At 42.1% G+C, this 22208-nt stretch overlaps 2 protein-coding genes across 3 annotated transcripts; both read left to right on the forward strand.

Annotated features, from left to right (window-relative positions):
- Window positions 1-333: 333 nt before the first annotated feature.
- Window positions 334-8892, forward strand: u2af2a (U2 small nuclear RNA auxiliary factor 2a). Of its 2 annotated transcripts, none has more exons than XM_084556750.1 (12): window positions 334-934; window positions 1684-1825; window positions 3425-3460; window positions 3780-3883; window positions 4080-4231; window positions 4381-4497; window positions 4601-4757; window positions 4873-4952; window positions 5355-5477; window positions 5561-5647; window positions 6526-6774; window positions 6883-8892. In XM_084556750.1, the coding sequence occupies exons 1-12, from the start codon at window positions 886-888 to the stop codon at window positions 7015-7017; spliced, it is 1431 nt and encodes a 476-aa protein (XP_084412876.1). In that variant the 5' UTR covers window positions 334-885; the 3' UTR covers window positions 7018-8892. The 2 variants fall into 2 exon arrangements, with proteins under 2 accessions (XP_084412876.1, XP_084412877.1); XM_084556751.1 differs by having other exon boundaries at window positions 4601-4739.
- Window positions 8893-15360: 6468 nt separating this feature from the next.
- On the forward strand, window positions 15361-21350 carry cacng6b (calcium channel, voltage-dependent, gamma subunit 6b; the record flags this gene model as incomplete). The annotated part of the gene is made up of 4 exons (XM_084556687.1): window positions 15361-15724; window positions 18713-18787; window positions 20340-20477; window positions 20624-21350. The coding sequence occupies 4 exons, from the start codon at window positions 15361-15363 to the stop codon at window positions 20842-20844; spliced, it is 798 nt and encodes a 265-aa protein (XP_084412813.1). The 3' UTR covers window positions 20845-21350.
- Between the last annotated feature and the right edge of the window lie 858 nt (window positions 21351-22208).

Below are 22208 nucleotides of genomic sequence, written 5' to 3' on the forward strand. Positions count from 1 at the left end.
AAAAACACTTTTTTGGTAATATATCTTTGCTTTGATTAAAAATATCACCAGTACTCTCACCTCGTAAGTAAAACGATGACTATCATTTGCTTTCACTTAAAAGAAATACAAGGTCAAATGTTTGAGCCATATGAGAAACAGGAACTGAACTGGAGATCTCACATCAGATATTTAACTAACTTTAATTGATCGTGCATTGGAGAAGAATAATAATGTGCAAAAAGGGGTGGTAAGTTAAATTAGTTCACTTTGGTTGTGCGCGCCTGTGTACCAAATACTGAATTACCGTCTTCTATTTCACTCACCGGAAATCTGTAAGCCATCAACTTCCGGTGTCACGGGGTACCTGGGAGACGGAGCGAAAAAGCGGGCATACCGAAATCTTTATTGTTTTCTCCAGCCTTGGAGCATTTGAACGCGTGTACATTTGTCTTGTAAAGACGACCAACTGCGCCTCGTGGGCCCGTGACCCCATGGGATTTGCATTTGGCGTGGAAAAAAGTCTCATTCATTACTCGTCCGTGTTCGCTAGCTAGCTAGCTAACGAGCCTCCACACCAGTGTCTGGAGAAGCAGGCCTATTCTTCTGGACTTTGCTACAAGCTAGTTAGCTAACATTAGCAGGCTAGCCCATGCGAACACGTTTTCTTTCTCAATGGTTTCGTCTGTTACGTTGTGAATCTATATCGCACCATTTAGGTGTGTGCCGGTCGGCAATTTTTGGTAATTATTTTTTTAAGTAGACTGCCGTTTGAAGCTAACTTAGTGGAGCTACACCACCGAAGCACTTGTTTTTAAAAGTGTTGCTCACTTTGTTGCTAGCTTAAGCTAGCCACCGCTAACCGAACAACGCATCCCCTGATAGCGTAAAGCCTTCAACTCAGATATGTCGGACTTCGACGAGTTTGAAAGACAGCTTTCTGAAAACAAACAAGGTAAGTGAACAAGCTGCACACCAGCATCGGAAGATGTTTGTGGTACTTTCGATTGGCATTGCCGCAATCAATTTAGCAACATGGATGCGTCTATTTACTGGAACGCCCAAGCACTCCGTACCCTCAAACCCAAGATACGATGTAACTGTGCTATTGCTCGTCATTGTATCGTGTTGGGCTGATTATAGATAACGTTAAATGCTACTATATTTATAATTTATGCTATGGCCGGAAGCTACACTAACTAAAGGTAACTGGCAATATTTATTTAAAGCACGGGGCTGTCTACATCTTGGTTGTACTCCTGCCAGGGCCAGCTGACTGAATAATTTGAACCGCTAGCATTCATTCTTTGCAGCTGTTACGTAAATTGAACATTTCCAGTACTGTTTATCGTTGCCACCGACTTTCAGACACCCAACCACTAACGCCACCAACAATAGTTATTACTCTTATATCGTATTAAGCCGTCTTTAACCTTGTTTTATTTACATTTACACCCAATGCTGTGCACCAAGTTAGAGGGCAACGTTTTTAAACTTCCATAAGCTGGTGAAATTAACTTACACCTCATGCATACATTGTATTTATTTATAATTGTTCTGGATATAGAAGCTGAGCTCTTTGAAGACAGTTATTTTATGACTGTTAGTCATAAAGATGTAATCTGTAATTATATTTCTCTAACGGGCTATGTGTTACAGTTATATGCATATTCCTGTAAGTTAATGAATCACCTACTCCTGCAGCTGAGAGGGACAAAGAGAACCGCCACCACCGCCGGTCCTCCTCCCGCAGCCGTAGTAGAGAGAGGAAAAGGAGGAGCAGAGACAGGGACAGACGCAGCAGGGACCGCCGTGGGGACAGTAAGGAGCGGAGACACAGACGCAGGTTCGTAGCAATACACAACCACACCTGGACCAGCAAGCGGTGAAAACATTAACTAAATATACCTCAAAGAATGGGTTGGACCATATTAACTCCACACCAAAATATGCAAAAAAAAAAAAGCAACATTTTGGTCCCAAGTTGGTTCCAAATGTAAATAGTTTGTGCAGCATTTATATGGGTCATACATAGGCTTATATAAGTGTGGGCATACATTCATCAAAATGGATCTTGGCATCTATCCTACATCTACTATAGAGTAGATGGCTTCAAATTCCAGACTCGGCTGAATGTACACTAAAAAAATATACATGTATATATATTTTTATTGGATAGAAAGATGCAATCCCCTTTCATTTGTCTTTTCAAAAGTTGATTTTCCCCATCCTAGTAGCTCAGCACATTCTGGACAATAAAGCAGACCTGCACAGCTTGCCGTCTGTCTGCGGGAATTTGTTGACTGTAGAATGAAGTCATAGATCACATAGCTCTAATCAGACTGTCTTTAGAGGAACTAGTTGGAGTTATGAAATATAGAAATATGAATATCAACTCGCTAACTGGTTTATTGTAATGTAGTCCATTCTTACTCGTGTAATTTGTACATTCTCATTCCCTAAAGCCACCGTCACAGGTGATGACGACGCTGTAATAATTCTGCCTCAGGCTTTGTGAGTACACAAAGCAACAGCTGCTGCCACTGCTCTCGTATTCTCAATAATTTCATGCAGAACATCAACACTAAGCTATAAATGGGTTTATAAAGTTTTTTTTTATCCTTCCTCGAATAAAAAAATCGCAACAATCGGTATTAATAGAACTCCTAGAAGAAGAGTTATAGCTTAATTTTAGATTCTGTCTTACATAATGTCAGATGGCTTTGAAGCGTGCCGACCCTTGGGTTTGTTGTGACTGCCTCTCAGTGAGCCTATGGTGTTGTGTTTGATAAAAGTTCTTTAGACCTTTTGCTCTGGGAATATTTGCCACACAGGTGCAAGTTTGTCCCAATCAACCCCTGTAGTATAGTGATGGGCTTCCCTGTTGTCACGGAACCTTTCATTTCTGAACTCATAACGCCTACAAATCCTTTTGGTCATCATTATAAACGTTGAGGATGATATGTGAACACTCTAGTAGAATATGCATTGATATCCATATATGGATTATATTTAATTAATTTTCATTTGAGGTCACACATCTCTTTAAGATAGATTCCTGTTGTCAACTCTGCTTATTGACTAAAGGTTGGTTGCCTGAATGTTGCTCAGTGCTTGACAGTGCTAATTGAAAACCTGTTACCTTTCATTATGCAGCGTGAGCAGCTGGTCAGAAGATGTATATTCTGACCCATCCTCTTAGCTGCTGCGATTTTGAGGATATAATATTTCTGCGTCATCAGTTGTACAGAAACGGTATTGGACGTCAGCAGTGAGGCTCACTGACATTTTTTAGTAACACGTAGATCGCTTGGTCTTCAGATAGATTTTTGTATTTAGCGATGGCTGCGGAAATTCAGGCGCTCACTTTGTGCATCGAAAAAAATGTTGGTTTGTGTGATGATATATTTGAGAGAAATGTGAAACCCTTCCAATGTCATTTCAGCTCACCAGCCACCTTCCCCCAGGACAATGCTGGAAGGTAATACAGCAAACTAACACAAAGCTGGTTTGTGCATTATTGCAACAACTGCAGTTTAATGACGTACCTCTGATTCTGTGCACCACGACTCATTGTGTTAAAATCTGGATGGGAGTTTTCTGTCCCTTCTGTTTAATTTACCATCAGTTTCCCAATGATTTGATTGATACAGCCACCTCAACCGTTGCTGTATTCTGTAATAAATTTCTGAAAACACGGCCCATCATCTGCTCTAGCAGTTCACTGCAGAGCTAATGAGAGATGTCTGTTGCATTTAGATCATTACTTTTATTTCAACCATCTTCTGTTCCTCAAACAGCCGTTCTCCCCACCGTGAGAAGAAGAAGAAGGTGAAGAAGTACTGGGATGTCCCTCCACCTGGTTTTGAACACATCACTCCCATGCAGTACAAAGCCATGCAGGGTAACTTTACTTATTTGATGCAGTTTTATCTATTTATTATATGTTCCCCAGCTTCAGACTTGTCATTTCATCTTGTAATTGCCTACATTTTGTACTATCATTGTCAGGCCTATCTTGATTTAGTGAAGCATGTTTGGGGCTGTGTGATTGGATAAAAATATATGATGTTAAATGCTTTCTGTCTGTGCTCCTCCAGCTGCGGGCCAGATCCCAGCCACAGCCCTTCTGCCAACCATGACTCCAGATGGCCTGGCTGTTACTCCCACCCCTGTACCTGTAGTGGGCAGCCAGATGACCAGGCAGGCCCGCCGACTGTATGTGGGAAATATCCCCTTTGGTATCACAGAGGTGAGCAACAAGACAAGCTTTTTCCTTTCGGACCGAGGGAATCGTGCAGTTGCTTGAAGTTGTATTTCATCCTTGTGTAGTATATTATTCTTCGTTGATGTCCACATTCATTAAATTAACTTTCCATTTTATCGCTTTATTTTGTGTAGGAGTCGATGATGGACTTCTTCAATGCCCAGATGCGTTTGGGTGGTCTTACTCAGGCCCCTGGAAATCCCGTCCTGGCTGTGCAGATCAACCAGGATAAGAATTTTGCCTTCCTTGAGGTTAGATATTAACCATTTATTTCTTCTCCTTGGGTGTATTCATCAGACCTTGTCTGAAGATACAGTTTGTAATTTGATCACCTGTAAATTTGTTTGTTTGTAGTTCCGCTCAGTGGATGAAACAACACAGGCAATGGCCTTTGATGGCATCATCTTTCAAGGCCAGAGTCTCAAGATTCGCCGTCCCCACGATTACCAGCCCCTGCCTGGCATGAGCGAGAACCCCAGTGTCTATGTGCCTGGTACACAGACAATTAATGGTTTTTAACCTTCAGTACTTGTGGCATAATTCATAAGTAATCACTACATTATTACCTACATGTGGTCTGTGCATCTCTGGTTATTTTCTTTCTGTTGTATTTGTGCCTCTTGTAGGTGTGGTGTCCACAGTGGTGCCAGATTCAGCTCACAAGCTCTTCATTGGTGGCTTGCCCAACTATCTGAATGATGATCAGGTTAGTGTGTCTGCCTCCTAGCAAGGTTATATGTGGTGTACCATGTGTTCTGCAGAACGCACATGTATTCCAGTAACAGTTTTAGCAAAGGAATTAGTGTATGTGTTTAATCACATTTTCAGACTGTTATTGATAGAAAGAGCCCAGCAGTGCACTGCACTGTCTTCTCTTGATTCATACCCCACTTTACAAAATTGTGCACACGCACAAAAAAGAAAGAAATTGCACCGAAACAAAATTACAGTTTAATCACCGAAGTGGAAATTATCAGAGAAGCAGCATCATATTTCTTGATGCTTGCAGTAATATAGCTCTGTTAATAATGGCCATAGTATACTTTCAGCAGTGTCGTTCACTTGATGAATATCTGGAGTTGAACTTTCAGTGTCTCTTGCGTCTTAGGTGAAGGAGCTGTTGACGTCATTTGGGCCTCTGAAGGCCTTTAACCTGGTGAAGGACAGTGCCACGGGTCTATCCAAAGGATATGCCTTTTGTGAATATGTTGATGTCAACCTTAATGACCAGGTAAATGATCCAACAGAATGAAAGGACATACCTTTAGTATGAATTTCTAAAAGTATGTATTTTAAAGCTGGATATCATTATAGGCTATTGCTGGACTGAATGGTATGCAGCTGGGAGACAAGAAGCTCCTGGTGCAGAGAGCCAGCGTGGGATCCAAGAACGCCACTCTGGTGAGTGTCCAGGGGATGGACAGATGACAGCAGGGTGGTGGGAGGCTGGATGCTCTTGAAGAGTTTCTAAAGTAAATGAGGCCAAATTGCTGAGTAGATTGTCTGCAGGAATTTAGCTGAAGCTCTTCAATTGTTCATACCATAACAAGTTCACCTTGACATATTTTCATTTGTGTGTACAAATTAGTTGCAAGGTCAGATTTGGCAAGCACATTAGGTACTGACAATAAAAGCTAACCGTGCCACTGTTGTGTGACTCCATGCTGAGCGCTGCACGAAAAATTACCCAGTTTCAAACCCACCAGTCTGACATTTAAAATGGTTGCCTCTCCCTTTGAGGAAGTAACAACACTGGTGCAACTACTTTTGTAGTCTTCTTGAAGAATTGTAAAATATAATACAGAACTCTCTCAATGGTATAATAAATAACAATTACTCATGTCGCAGCAGCTTTACTGGGTTTAGTTTTGCATACTGGATAATTTAAATTTGATTGAAACCAGCCATATTTGTATTTTCAGATTAAGAACAATATTTTATTCATGTATTCTGAACCAGCTTAATGTAAATAAATAACAATGTTTTTACCAGAATATAAAAACAGTTATTAAAATTTGTTTTAAATGTTTAAATTTGCAATTTATTAGTAGTTTTATAATGTATTTAACCAATACATTCTTGGCTGTGGTAGTAGTAGCTCTGTATACTTCAGCGCATGAAAAAGCATGACTTCTTTTACAAACCGTTTTAGCTAGTAGGGCTTGCACTTAATCCAGTTGCAGAGTTTAACAGTCATAATGGTCAGTTCTGATGTGAGATACAGCCTCAGCCCAGTCCTATCCAGACAGCCCAGTCCTAACCTTTGTGTCGTCCTCCAGACAAGTATAAACCAGACCCCAGTGACGCTGCAGGTGCCAGGCCTGAACAGCTCTGTGACTCAGATGGGAGGCCTGCCCACTGAGGTGCTGTGTCTGATGAACATGGTGGCCCCTGAAGAGCTGCTGGATGATGAGGAATACGAGGAGATTGTGGAGGACGTCAGGGATGAGTGCAGCAAGTACGGCCAAGTTAAGAGTATTGAGATCCCTCGACCTGTGGACGGCCTGGAAGTTCCCGGGACTGGCAAGGTAGGAACAGTTTTTGTCTGATTTAGTAATCCATATTTAGATTTGTGTCAATGTAGACGATGTGGTGGTCTTCATGCTAACGGGTTTGTCTGTTTTATCACTCTATAGATCTTTGTGGAGTTTACGTCAGTTTTTGACTCCCAGAAGGCCATGCAGGGGCTGACGGGAAGGAAGTTTGCCAACAGGGTGGTGGTGACCAAATACTGCGATCCAGACGCCTATCACCGCCGGGACTTCTGGTAGATGAGGCGTGAAACGAAGAGGGGAGGGAGAGGGAGGGAGGGCAAGGGTGCATACTGCTCGTTTCCAAATCAGCCCCTGGAAAGATTTAGTAGAGCGACATTTCAGGTAGATCTGAGAGTATTAGTGATTTGACAGATTGCTTTCCTGATACCTAATTCATCATTTGAGATCCAAATGAATTGTCCAGCAGTTATTTGGAATTGGAAAAAGGACAAGAATGTCTAATGTTTCTATTCAATATCTAACAGAGGGGGCTAGGTTTGGGTGCTAGCGGTGTAGCCCGGTGGGGAAGTTTTTGAGAATTGTGTGTAATAATAGGTTCAGGGTGGGGTCAACAATTTTTATACTTTGTGAGACAGTGATGTCATTTTTGGGTGGGAGGGGGGTGCCACACTTTAACGTTTGTATTTAAATGGAGGTAGCCTGTTTTAAGTACATTAGGAAGGAGTTGCTGTCGGGAACTTACTGGAAGAATCTGATTCTGAAGAGGGGCAAAAAAACGAGTGAGTGTTAGTGAGACGGAGATGTGGGGAAGATGGAGGGCATTTTCATTTGACCATCTAATGTAGATATACAGTAGCTGTAACATCCACTTCAGTTTTGCCATTGTCATTAGAAAAAGGAGACTCCTCATTTTTTTTTTTCTGTTTGGACTCACGTTCCTTCATTGTCATCAGACTGCTGCCCCCCCTCAGAGTGTTTGTTAGAGACTCTGTTGTCTGATTGGACTCTATCTGAATGTCCACTGTAATTGTTCTGATACTGTCTGTAGCTTCACTGATTTGAGCTGTAATATCACCCTGCATTCAGGCCGAATAGAATAACACGAACGGCACAAAAGAATATTTTTCGCGGTATCTTTCTCTTTTCTGTAACCTTTTTTCACGTCCATTTTTTGTGAAGAGCTTCTTAAAGGTGTCTCAGCAGTTCAGCCCTGATTCAATTAAAGACAGACTGGGAGAGGAAAACAGATTGGCATTTTAATATCTCTTCCTTACCAACAAGCCTTAATGTTATTACATGTCGATTCGCTAAGACAAGAATTTGGCTTGCCCCTCAATCACTGATGTCTGTATGTTCATTTATATCTTGTACTTCAGCTCGTTGTCATTTTTCCTTCCTTCCCCGATTTCAGATGTGAAATGTATTGGACCCGGTTGTTTTTTTGTGCAACGTCTCACCTCTTTGACAAGACCAAATAAAGACGTGACTAATACCCACGACTCATGTTGTACTGCAGCATAAAAAGACCCGGTGACTTGTGTGGTTAACTTTCAGCCTGACCGTTTAACAGCATCTATAGGCCCTGTCCACACTGAAGATTTAAAACCTAAGATTACAACATGAAGATTAGAGATTAATGAATAAATTAAAGCCTGCAGGTAAATAAATCTTGTCAGACGTGCTACTGAAGTAATGTCATGGTTTAGTGTTCAGCTCTCACGATTTTATGTTGAACTGTTTCCACTAAATCTGAGAGGTTAGCTGTTGGGATGTTAGAAACTGTCCTCTTGTACTTGGAGAAAACCTGCTTTTCTCTCATCTCCCTCACCTTCTGCCCTTTGCTCTCAGAGGACCACACGTTCACAATGTATGTGCTTGTTTTCATTTGATACTTTGGGTAGATTGAGGCAGCGCTGAAAAGAAAATGGGTCAGTGATAACTTTTCAGATGTTACTCTTTACTTTCTGAAAATCTTGCTTTTTCAGTGTCTGTGTCATTTGATTTCTTTTTTTTTTTCTCTCTTCGGGAAAAAAAATGTGATTTCATAAATGATTTAAAAGCTAAAACCCACATCAAGTTTATAAAAGCTGAAACAGTCTTTCATTTGTCCAATTTGTTTTCAAATGTTGATTAAAAACTGAATTTACATGATTTCTTTCTCTTGTGCTTCCTCTCTAACGCTCACCTGCATCTACTTGAAGAACAAACGCAGTTAATCCTGGAGATGGAGTAGACTGGAGCCATGGGTGATCAGCTTCAATCAGCTGATGCATGCAGTTAATAGTAACGTCCAAACGATGGAGCCATTTCACAGCCATGTAAAAAAACTTAGAGTTCTTACAAATTATGCATAATATATTTTAATCCAATTTGTTTTGCTACGACCAGATTGGACAAATGGGATTCAACTTGTACTTTTATTTATAAGATGAAATTCGATCCTTTAAGATGATTTGAAAGACATTTGAAACTCATTTTTATAAAAATGCTGTATTTTGATACATACTGTATCAAAATACAGCATTTTGATACAGTATGTCAGTCTCCAGAGGAACATAAGATCATATCATATTTTTTTTAATACTGCATTTAAAATCTTAAATCTTTTTAAAATCTTAAATCTTAATTTTTTTTTTTTTTTCACTGCATGTTATTTTTTTATTTTTAGGTTTTTAACCCATGTAGCAGGCACATAATTGATAGGACACAGTCACAGTCAGCAGCAGTGATTAACATGAAGGCTGCATTAACCTATTCCACGGGGAGCTCATGTAAAACCGTTACAAGAAAGCAACAGCGCTCTGACATGCAATAATGTCCTGTGTCAGCTCTATACTGCCCATCTCCATCTGCATCGCTGCACCCCGCTGCACAAAACCCAGCAGCAGGGCCTCTGATGCGGCGCTCTGTGCCCTGTTGTTCCCCGAGGACCCATATAAAACAGCAGCTCTCTCGTGCAGCTGAAGCCGTCTCCACCAAAGGAAACGCGTAAAACTGACCCTGCCTCTCGTATAGATCAGGACGCTCAGGGTGCCTATCGTTAGAGCTGTTAAATGTTATTAGTGGCCCTCCCTGTCCCTGATGCTGCAGTGAACATTGCAAATGCATCATCTCCCTCTAGTGGTGAATTTAAGCCTCTGGTGACAGTCATTGTCATTCTGGGCAGTGCCTCCCCATTGATCTTCATTCAGAAAGATAGAACACTGCAGCAGTGGGAGAGTGCAACGCAGGAATAGGATGGATGCAGCACTCTGTGTACTCTTGTATTAACAGGATGTTAAACAATGTAAGAAATCTCAGGAAAAAGAACTTGATAATTAATAAATCACACAAACACCGATACAAAAAGATGTCACGTTAATAGTTCCTTTTCACAAAAGACATTTTAGGTGTAAATCAAATGAATGATGGCTGGGTTCCCTTTAGCTGCTTCAGTTCAAGTGTTGTAGTATTGTTCATACAGCCTCTCTGTCGTGGCTTATGTACTGGGACATTTTAATACAGTGTATCAGTTATTCGTTTTGCAAATAATAGGTGCACACCGACGAGCCAGAATGTATGCTGCTGTGCTGTGAGAAACAAAGCAGTCTTCGCCCGCTGTAAAGAACTTAATAGGCAGGTAGATTGCATTGTGGCACGGTATGTCAATCTCCTTACAAACGTTACATAAAGCTTCAAAGAGATCATCTTAGCACAAGCATAAGATGATATTTCCCGAAATTAATCAACAAATAAACGAGAATTAGTTTTTGAAATGTTGGCTGTCGTTAACAATTAAATAATTTGTCTGGATGGTACACGTAGAATTTCCCCAGCTTGTCCAAGTCAAGAGAGGCATTCATTCATGTGCTCACTGACATCCTCCATCAAGTGTTGGAGCTTGAGCTAGTTTCCAAATTGTTATTCTCGATCTGGTCACGTGACAGTAGGTAAAATCTGAAAAAATGACTTCAGTATAAGTAATATCAACTGTCCTGGGGCGTGGCTGTTCTCCTAAATGTACGCATTGCCTTCATACACAGTGCAGATAGACAATAACCTGGGAGTAGTCAGCAATGAGTATGTTTTTTCTAAGAGATCGTGCAGCTTTAGACACTGTAGTTTTTATGACAGCTGGTTTAACAGCTAAAAATGGGCCGTGAGTTGATGGAAGTAAAACTAAGCTCTTGAAACGCACCATGGTGCTTAATGCCCTTTCCCTTGATATGGAAAATCCCATTGATAGTTTGTCTTATAGTAGGCTACTTACTTAAACAGTGAATCAGATCCTGATTGATATACAATTTATTCTCCATATATTTGTGTCTATGATTGTAACGTAATTAAAGTTCTAATAGTTCAGTTTGTGGTTACATTACAAAAAAACTTGCATAAATACTGATGAAAGATGATGAGCTATACAGTACAGTGTGTTGTGAGCTGAATAATACAGTTATTTGATTACACCATAAAGTGATATAACGCACCTTTGTTGCACAATTTGTGTCTGATATCACAGGAAGATTGGATCAGGATCTACAGTATGTTATTGTTACTGTCAACAAATCTCACGGAAAGTCTCAGTACTTCCTCCTTGTCTGTGGCTCTCAGACCAAATATTTAAATCTCTTTACTTACAGGTCCCAAATACTTCATCATTTCATTTTTAACAGATGAAATATTACAACAGCTGGGCGGTCAAACAGGAAGAAATACTGTCTTCACCGAGGACTATTTTCAGCCATGGATTTGGTGCTTTAGCTCGTACATATACAGCACTTTACGTGGTAATGAAGTGACATGTTGCTATAATACTAGCTACTCAGCTACATCAAAGTAAGAATGGGATGCAGCTTTAATATGCACCAGTGTACACTTTCATGCATATGTACGTGAGCGTATACATGTGTGCAGCTCAGCTCAAGCATAAATCAAGCCCGCTGACAGGGACACTTGTGCGATGTGGAAACAAGATTGTTCACATCGGCACAGGAGATTATTGATGGCCTGCGACTGTCTGTGGACATTTTCTATCCATCTCGTATGATGGAGGAGCAGTGATAGTCTCTGTAATTAGTGGCAAAGTCACTTTAAAGAACAGGCTCACATATGTGCTTTGAAAAAAAATAATAAAAAAAGACAGCTGTCCTCCACAGGAGTCAATTTATCACGGATGTTGTGTGTGTTGGACATTTTTCCCTCCTTGTGGAAGTCCATCTGCAAGCGGCGCCGAGGCCTATCTGCAGTCTGTGGCAAACTGAACAGAGTTTGACTGTTCAGGTGTTTATTTTTCTGTCACAGCCTACAGCCTGTTTTGTTCCTTTTCGCCGATTGTCTCCCGCTCTGTCCCCGGCTCACTCTCGGCCTGCATCGCTCCTCACTAGCACACCCCCACCCCCTGTTCCACCCTCTTTCCCTGAGCGCGGTTGGCCGTTGGGGCTGCTCTCTCTTTCTCTCTCTCCCTCTTGCTGTGCCACGTATGTAACCTAAACTGTGGAAAAGCCAGACAGCACTGGGCCACAAAAAAAAAGCTTTCCACAAGACCAGGCTGAGTCTCTGGTCTCCCTGGACCTTGTTCAGTGAGGAATGAAATGGGGCTGCACATTCTCATTTTCCCTTTCTGTTGCTCGTCCAGATCCAGATCCCCTCTCCACATTCACTCCGTCTCTCTCCCTCAGATCTTCACTTTCCTCTCAGTGTATTTTGTTGCCGCAAATTGCTATCCTGGCCGCTCTCATATAAACACAGGCTCCTCCTTAACCGTTACTTAATGTCATTAACAGGTGGCTGTCTAAAATAGACACACACATACACAGACAGCTAGGTTGTCACAGATACAGACATGTTTTTTTATCTTGCTGGCAGGACCGTCAGCATATGAGCCAACCACCCTGCAGCACCTTTCCATGTTGATTTCAAATTTCTAACATGTATGGAGTATGAACAGGGTGTTGTTCAGGCTGAGCGTAGGTTTAATGCGCAGTCTGGAGGCCAAACACCAATCATGCACAGACACACGCACACACCTACACATCTAATCGTCAACAGTGTTAACCAACCGGACTGTAGCCCCCTCCACCCCTTTACACTCACTTTCCATAACTCTTACGTACGTCCCTCCCTCCCCTTTTCCCCTCTCTCTCTTTCACTCACTCTCCCATCACCACTCTCCCCTTCTATTAAGTTTCAGCGCCTCTTCCTCCTGAACTGAACAACACTCACCAAACAGGTCAGACTTCTTCTTCTTTTCAATCAAGTGCGTTACCCAGCTGTTGCTTTCTTAGGCCCCGCATGTGGCGGTGGGTGTCATTGGCGAAATGTCTGAGAAGATTTCCTGTTTTCACAACATATAGAATACACCAGCGTGCACAAATGTGTCTTCTGCTGAGCTGCTTTGGTTGGTGCACCACGGCCTTCGTTGCATTTTAAACCAAATATATGTGGAAATGAGCACTGCTTTGGATCTGCTTTTATTACGGCGCAAGCTCGTGTTTGTGTCATCCGGCCTTAGACTAGCCTAGTTTCTCTGACCCATGTGATCATCCTGTGGTTGATATGGATGTAATGTGATCAAGGTTTGTAATTCTATGACTTACTAACTTGGCTGTCAGCAGCTGCACTCCTGATACTCATTATTACAGTTAATGGTGGAGGAGTATTTTTAATGCATCGCTGCTATTCCAGACCTTTAGTTCATTAGTAACACGATTATCTCTGCTTTTTGTTTGCTCCTCGTATAAGATCATGTTATATCACTCTACGGTGGCTTCTGTCAGTTACTGCTGTATATAATATGTTTTTTAGTAATATATATAATATTTTTTGATTGACATATTGTACTGATCTTGTCTTGTCACTGTTCTGAGGTACAAATTCACTTGTAAGAGCAAGTTGTAGTTAAAATCTTACACGGGTAGTTGTCAAAATCTCACCACAAGGTCCGTTTTCTGCTGGCCTGGGGCTTTCAGTTGTATTGCATGATGTTCTTCATTACAGGGTGCACTTTCAGATTTTTTTGATCTCAGCTGACTCAATAAGTTTTAATTTATGTGTTACACATATAAAGATTTGTTGCAAATTTGTTGTAATGTACAACATCTACAAAAGCAAAATGTCTTTGAATATCCTTTAGATTAAGCTGCACATTCTGACTATACAATGACATGAATCAGAGAAACAAATTCTAACAAATCCTGAAACAAGAGGAGTTAAAAGAACAATTCAAATGTCCTTATGCAATTTTCGGTCCAGTTCATCAACAAATTCTTTGAACTCTAAAAGATATTCCCACCCCTACAAAAGGTGACCAAAGGTTGTTTTTCTGATTACTATTAGTGGGTTTGAAAATACTGCTCAGATTTTTAGATGCTTCAGATTTTACATTTTCATGCAGTTTTTATAGCTGTTTGCTTCAAAATATTGTAGAAAGACCTTTCGATAGGAGGGTTCAGGAGGTGCGTTGCCTATATAAAACCTCTGATGTTGTCACTGCAAAGCTCTGAATTAAGTGATCCGCCAACTGTGTGTGGCCTGCTGGTGCTGCCTTCCTAACGGGCCAGGCCCCTTGCCTCCTCTCTGTGACCTGTTGGACTGTGCAGCAGAGTTAATTACTGCAGCCCCCACTCTGTCAGAGGGTTCAGGCTTGAATTATCACCTCTCATGCACCCTGCGCCGGGCAGCGGCACCGTTGTGCTCCATCACACACGTTGTTTAAACCTCTCCAAAGGCCCCACGCTCGCAGTTTGAAATAACAAAAACACACTCATAAGCCTGGACCTGACTGCAATTCATACTGTATATCGCACACACACGTTGAAGCGCACACATGCACTGTCACGGCTGCAGATTCTCAGCGTTTGCTGGTACATGTAATGCAGGATGGGTATTTGTGGCAACCCATTATCCCCTCAGATCAAAGGGGATCTGTGTCTAAGCCAGAGACAGTGTACCTGCTCAGGGAGAAGCTCTGTTGTCAAGTCCTCTGGGAAAATAGAAGATGGGTGGTCGAGCCTGGCGCTGTGGTGTTATCTCTCACCTTGACCCTGCACAAACCCACTCCTCTAACCCATCCAGCCCAATTGTTTCTTCATTTGAAGCAAAATCCGCCTTTCAGGGAAATGCCATATGGCTTTTCTATTGTTGGCTGCGAGCATGTTATGTGGCTTTAAGGGAGGGAATACTGTAGATGCTGATAAAGCTGTTGGAAATTAAATATTACACTGGTGATGAAAAGATTTTGCTCTGGTGAAGCATATGCTGGCTGCTCTTTCATCTTTCTGTTTCATCTCTCTGTTACAGAGGACTGGACGGAAAACAGACGCTGGCTCTCCTGGTCCTTTCCACCGTCTCTTCCCATTTTATCACTACCTTACTTAGTCCACCCCCTACTTTGTTACAGCCCTGTTAATTTTTTATTTTTTTTTTGCCAAATTCTGCAGTTCAGGTCACTGCTTTTTACCCATCCATGACAGGATAGTAAATTGTTGTGTCTCTTCTTAAAATTTTCCTCTTGCCCCTGTACTTCAAATGATTCTCTTCTGATAACTTATTCCATCCCTTCACCTATTATTTCTTCCTCTAATCTTCATCTTAACTGTCCCATCCCCTGGTTCAACCCGGGTCTGGCCACTTGACATCGGTATGTGGTCCAATTTCTTTGTACAGCAGGATGAGGAGGGTCGCATCGGTGTGGCAGGGGCTGGACAAGGTGGGGGTTTGGGTGGAATGAAAGGTGGTAGAGGACAGAGACGGGGCCACAGGATGAGCGACAGCCAGGAGGGAAAGATCAAGCTGGCCTTCTTTGTGGCTATTGTTGGTGTGACCCTGACGGTGTTGGGCATGGGGACAGAGTTTTGGGTGGAGCTGGCCCAACCCAAGAATTTCAGCGGCAACCAGACCTGCCAGATGGCCCATTATGGCCTGTGGAAGGGCTGCATCCGTACCCTATGGGTGGCTGACATAGACCCAGAGAGGACAAGCTGCGGCCCTGCAGAATTACCTGGAGGTGAGACCTCTGGCTGATGTGTGCGTCTGTGTGAGTTTGTGTTCATCTCTCAGTCTGTCCCCCTGTGCTGTCTGGGAGGTGAGCAGGTGAGATATCTGGAGGGAATGTGTCTGTTCTGTCTGCTCACGTCTGCTTTTCTGCAAACTGAATTGCCCGCCCATGCAAGTCTGCCTCGAGGCTGCCTCCCCGTTACAATATGCACATCAGTATGAAAGTAGATTAATAGAAAAGGGTCACGGTTTGCTTTTTAGAGGCTGCAAGTTGATGTCACTAAGGGGAGTGTCGCTTGTCTAGTGCAGATGAGAGTTGGTCAAAATACCAAGTTATGACACAATATTTATTTTCTAGAAAACCTTTATTGCTTGCAAGCAAGAGCCACTCATCAGCAACAGATGATGACTGAAGAGAGGCAGTCTCTCCTCAGCTAGCCTATACTAGCCTAAACAATGTTCATATCTGTAGTCACATCATGAGATCACATATGACTTGACACAACTCATTGTACTAACATCTCAACATACATCTCATGACACACATAACACTTCTCCTTCACTTTAACCATCATTGTGTGATATACAGTGACTTTTTCCAGAACACACATACACAGAAGAGGTACTTCAAATACCCCTTCAGGATGAACAACATATTATACAGTGGAGCATACCACAACATATCCATTCATACCTTGCAACCACATGATCATCATAAGGCAGAGCTTCTGACCATACCACAAGCTTCCACCCTACATACAATCTAATGTTGCATCCACATATGTTAGGTTTCATATATAATATTAAAATAATAAGGGACATTTAAGAATTTCCCTCACAGGAGCCATGTTCACTTAATCACCACAAATTTTCTTCACCATCACCACTGATGTGAAAACAGAGGGAGCATATGATGTATGCATCCAATCCAATATGATGGAAGTAAGCTTACATCTGTAGGTCTTTACATCTGAAACCATCCATAAAAACTGAAGAAGTCTGTCAGCAACATATAGATGATTTTTGATCAAAATTTAAAGCCCCCCCCCCCCACCAACCCCCATGAATATGTGCACATCCTCAGTAAACTTCCAGCGGTATAAAGATAGTGGGTTATGTGAAGCTGTCTGCATACATATGTATCTAGGTCATCCTACAGAAAAATGTGCAAATTGAATCATTAAAGAAATCCGACGCTTGGAAACAGAGCCAGCGCAATGAAGTGCAAATGCGGGACTACATCTTTATTGTCAGTGCAGATCATATTGTAGCAGATCATATTGTAGCAACACAACTACTACATATATATATGTATATATTATATGTATTAAAGGGGCACACCACAGGTTTATTGTGTTAACAGACATCCATGTTTTGAGTTGTGACAGCTCCTTTCTAAAAGCGCTTTATTCAACTTGACCGTGGTTAGGTTCTCCAGAGTGGGTCGATTATCTCCACAATGACCCATTTCTGTCTGGAAAGGGAGTTTTGGAGGAGGAGAGAGGCAGGTATTAGAAGATAGAGACGGGCTAGTCATGCCTCAGAAGGAGCTGCTCCTGGAATCACTGCCCGTCAGGGGATATGCCGAGACTCAAAAGAACTCAAGAGAAACCACAACATCTCCTCATGCATCAGAGCTACACGTGGATCACATCAATTTCTAAATACTACTCACAGGCATCACAGTGAATGATGTGTTATGATATTGTTTTTCCTATCCAGTTATAAAGGAGTAATTCCCGACAAACTGTTCTGCATATCTGGATGCTTCTAGCTAGCAGATATGACTCCAAGATGGTTCTCTGGTGTGTGAGAGAAGCCAGTATGCTTCTGACAATCTTCCTCACACGTCCCAACACTGTTGGCCCTCGCCGCCTGTCGCAGATGGCCGTGGGCTCATCATGTTTGCAGGAAAACAACTGTTTTTGCCATCTCTGCTTCTCCATTTCGCATCCCTGTTTACATGCCTCTGGCTCCCGTCCCGAGCAAAGCGCGGCCCACTGATGCCGTGTCTGTCATCTCAAGGCCGGCTATCCATCTTCGTTGCCTGCTGGAGAGGAACATGACGGCTCAATAATTACAGTAACAGCAGGGGATAGCGAGAGCAGAACCAGTTGACTGTGATAGCATAATGTGTTACAAAATCTGATGAATGGCGGGTCTGCTTCAGTGAAAAATGTTGAGCAAATGTGCTCAAACATTTGAAACTGTGTGTGAGAATGTGTGTGTGCTCTGTACATGCACGTGGTCATGTTTGACCACATCATTTTCAGGGGGTGAAAGTTATCACTATGTGCCTGTGAAGCCAAGTGGAATGTGACTGCTTCACAGTTTTTGTCTAAATATAGAGAGAGGGAAACGAGGATGAGGGACAGGCAGGGACTGAGGGAGAGTGTATATCTAATGCAGTATTAACCAAGCCCTCTGTGTTTCCTCCCCCACCTGACATCTCCTGCTCCCCTCACCTCCTTCTCCATCTGTGGCTGCCTTCTCTCTTTCCCGTCACTCACCACCCCTCCATCTGCCTGCAACCCACTCCTCATTTTCCCCGCTATTTCATCCTCTGAGCCTGTGTCCATATTTTTGTTTTGCATCCCCCTTCTCCTTTTGCTCGGCCGACACGTCCTCTTCCTCCTTCCTTCTTTGGCAGCCAAGTCTCTCCATTATCCTCCATCTGCCCCTTCTCTCCGTCTACCTCCCTTTCTCTCCTCCGCCGTTCACCCTCAGCGTTTTGCTGTCTCTCACCCTCTCTGGCGGCACCATATGTGCAGTGCCGGGAAATGTGTGTGTGTGTGTGTGTGTGTGTGTGTGTGTGTGTGGAGGTGTGTGTCTCTGGTTATTCCAGCTAACGCTCCACACTTGGATATAAATAGGAATGATGCCTGGAAGGACAGCGAGCATGGATGTATAGTAGGCACATCAGAGAAGACCAGCAGCCATCCATAGGAGTGTGTGTTTGTGTGAGCGTCTATGTCTGATGTCTTCTTCATACCCACAGAATCAAACTGCACCTACTTCAAATTCTTCACCTCTGGAGAGAACGCAGTCATATTCAAGAAGACAACTACCAAGAGTGAGACATTAAACTTTTTTTTTCGCTGTACATACAGACACACACGAACAATTACACGGGCAGATACTAATAAAGACGCTCACTGCGGCGCTCACAGGACCGTACTGCTGGTTTTTGCATGTTTTAGTCCATTAACTTCCACTGCCACCCATTTTCCAAAGAGAGCCACAAGCCATCAGACTGATTAATGTGTTTGTTGTAGCGCCCAGGGAGCCGCTGGGTTCAGTGCAGTTTGAAGATTATCTGGTGGATCTGATGCTTACAATGTCCCAATGAACATAAGCCATCTTTAGTGAGAAGTTTTGCGTGAGAAGTCTTGAAAACTTCCGTGTTGATATATTCGAGGGACCTCTGATCTTTGAAATATGAGTGATTAGGTATATAAGATTATAATCACACCTTCATTATCTATTTTTTCATTAAGGTGCAGACAGTCAGATGTCTGACATAACATTATAATGCACCAACAAGGAAGACTATTAAAAATTGGGGAGCTGTGGGGTAGTGGTTAGAGGTACAGCTTGGGACCAGAGTGTCCCAGGTTCATCTCCCCCTGTGTCCACGGCTGAGGTGCCTTGAGCAAGCACCCAACCCCCAAATTGCTTCCTGGGTGCGGTCCTTAGAGGCTGCAGCCCACTGCTCCTACCACACTAGTGTGTGAACCATTTGATGGATAATTTCCTCTTGTGGGATCAATACAGTATCAAAAAAAAGTAAATAAATACTCAGTTTTAAGTAACATTAAGTATGTCTCAAATCTTTTTAATTCATTCGTTCATTTGTAAAGTGTACTAATGTGTACTGGGATAAACAATGAGGACGTGTTCGTACCTACAATGGTACTTGCTGATGCTGCACAGACATATCGTGTCATCGCACAAACATTTAGTAGGAAGCCAAACTGGGTAAATTAAAACTTGACTTGAATAAAAAAAAAAAAAAAAAAAAAAAGTTGGAAAGATTCACCCCTTGGGGATCATGAATGTCTGTGCAAGCTTTCATGGGACATGGCCATTTCTACAACTTTGCAGCGAGAGTGAATAAAAAATGCAAAGTGAAGTTGGACATAAACAAAACACGCAGGCAGTCTTTTTATATTGCCTTTGTTATTTATCCCACCTCCACTTTGGCATCTTTCCCCCCCTCCACCAACGAGACAATTCCTGTTAGCTGTTATGTTTTAATGAATAAATTATTATCTGTGGTGGAGCGTCAGAATTACGGAACTGGCAGGGATTATTGTGAAAAGCTGATTTCTGGGTTGCACCTGTTCAGGCTCATAACGCCAGTGAAATCTGTTTTATGCAGAGCCAGTATGAGAAGTGGACGTATTGACGTTGTGTTTATATTTTAACACTCAAACTTTGTGAAGTGATGTAATATCTGGCTCCACTAAACTACCCAACACAGCACTTCACAGTTCCTCTGTTTACTGCAGATTTCTTGTTGCCAACGGTGGTGGATTTCAGCTTGAACTACACGTATTTTCACAAATTTCCTTAACGAATGCAACTTTCTCTCCCCTCTAACTCGTCTCTGCTCTCCTTCACAGATCTGAATCTAGCAGCAGCTGTCTTGGCCCTTTTGAGTCTGACCATGATGGCGATGGGCTCCATCTGTATCGGCATGTCCCTCAGCAAAGGAGTGCAGTTCTTTCTCAAGCCAGCCTCCTTCTGTTTCATCCTATCAGGTGGGACCTAGCTTTTCTCTTAAGCATACCACAGCATAGTCTGCACCTCCATGCTCCTAATTTAAATAATCTTTGAGCAGAAATTTTACATGTGCAGCTTTTAACAACTTATTATCCCCTCTTCTTACTTCTATCTGCACATGCAGGTGTACTGGTCCTTCTCTCTGTCCTGATATTCCACCAGTCTGTGCTGGCCTTGCTGTCCAGTGACCACTCCATACCTTTACACCACGAGCTGTCCTGGTCTGTGGCCTGCGTGGGCTCAGCAGGAGGCATCCTTATTGTTGGAGGTTTCCTCTTCATCATTCTCTCTCTTCCTTTCAGCCCCTGGCAGAAATGCTTTCCACACAAGAATAACGCCACCTAGCTCTTGGATGCTGAAATATGCATTCAGTATTCTTGATGTCTTGTTTGCGAGCAAGTATACACCCATTTCTCACAGCTGTGACGTTGAGCTTGCTCTTGGCGTTTAATTTGCCAGACAAGTCATACTAGGTCTTAAACAAATCTATGAAGCGGAATCAAGAACACACACACAACACAGCACGGACTACACGGTTTTACAGTAATTTATGTATTTTTAGTAGAAAATAGATTGAGCGAGAGTACTGCTGAGACTTTTTAGCTCTGTGGTGTGTTTACTTAAACAAGTGTTACAAATGAGCTTGCTAGCCTGCTTATAGCTGAACAACCACACGTTAAATCTAGTATTCCTAGCTGCATAAACAGAAGTCTGTTTCATACGAAAATCCAATTCCTCCAATTAAAAAACAAAATGCCGTCAAGATTGACACATCGAAACGTTTTCTCATCTGAACCCATCAACAGGATGACAGTATTTGTCTCCTTTTTCCAAAACTGTTACAAATAATCTAAAGTGCAACACAGTGGCCTCCGTGGAAGGTGATCCGCCCCCTCTGTAGATATGATGCACCCAGTCTTAGGTGTTGCTCTGAATTTTGCCGTGATTGTGCACAAGTGGAAATATAATTATGACTGTTACGTTCCATTTCTACCATTAGATCCCCTAAAATCTTTCAGACGGGTCCTTCAAAGGCAGATGTTTGTTGACCCATCCATTGACCCACACCTCCTCTCTATATGAGACTAATTCTTCTTCGCCGTACGTGACACAAAAGACTGACTGTGTCAGAATAATGAATAAATCAGCTGTTTTTTTTATTTATATCACGACTAACTTCTCATATTTCTTTCCAGTCAGAAAGCAGCATAAGTGTAGCAGCAACTACTATGTTTTTATTAATGCTATGAATCAGTATGGAGGAGGTCGCTTTCAAAGACGTAGCTACTATATGCGTTACATCTTACCATATGCATAGAGTAAATTAGTTTATCCTTAATATTGTTGCAGCAGGTCCTATGAAGCTTTTAAACACTTAATACTTGATGAACACGATTTTTCAGTTATTTATTTCTCACGTGACTTTTACAGTAGCTGGTCAAATGCTGGTTCAATTTTTCTGATAAATGTAAGATGAATCAGATCAACTATGAGACCAGATTGAAATTGCATTTTGTACATCAGAGAATTGTATGGACTCACTTTATAATCTCAGTTCTGTACATAAAATGAATGTTTGAGTGTTGTGAATGGTGACAATTTGTGGCGTTGTCTACGGTCGCTTTGTTTCACTACTTTATGTACGCAGTAAAACTTTTTGTCATAGGATGCTCATCCTGTATATCTAACAGGAAATGCTATGTTTTAAA

The sequence above is a fragment of the Chelon labrosus genome, assembly GCF_963514085.1.
Source record: "Chelon labrosus genome assembly, chromosome: 12".
Classification (NCBI taxonomy): domain Eukaryota; kingdom Metazoa; phylum Chordata; class Actinopteri; order Mugiliformes; family Mugilidae; genus Chelon; species Chelon labrosus.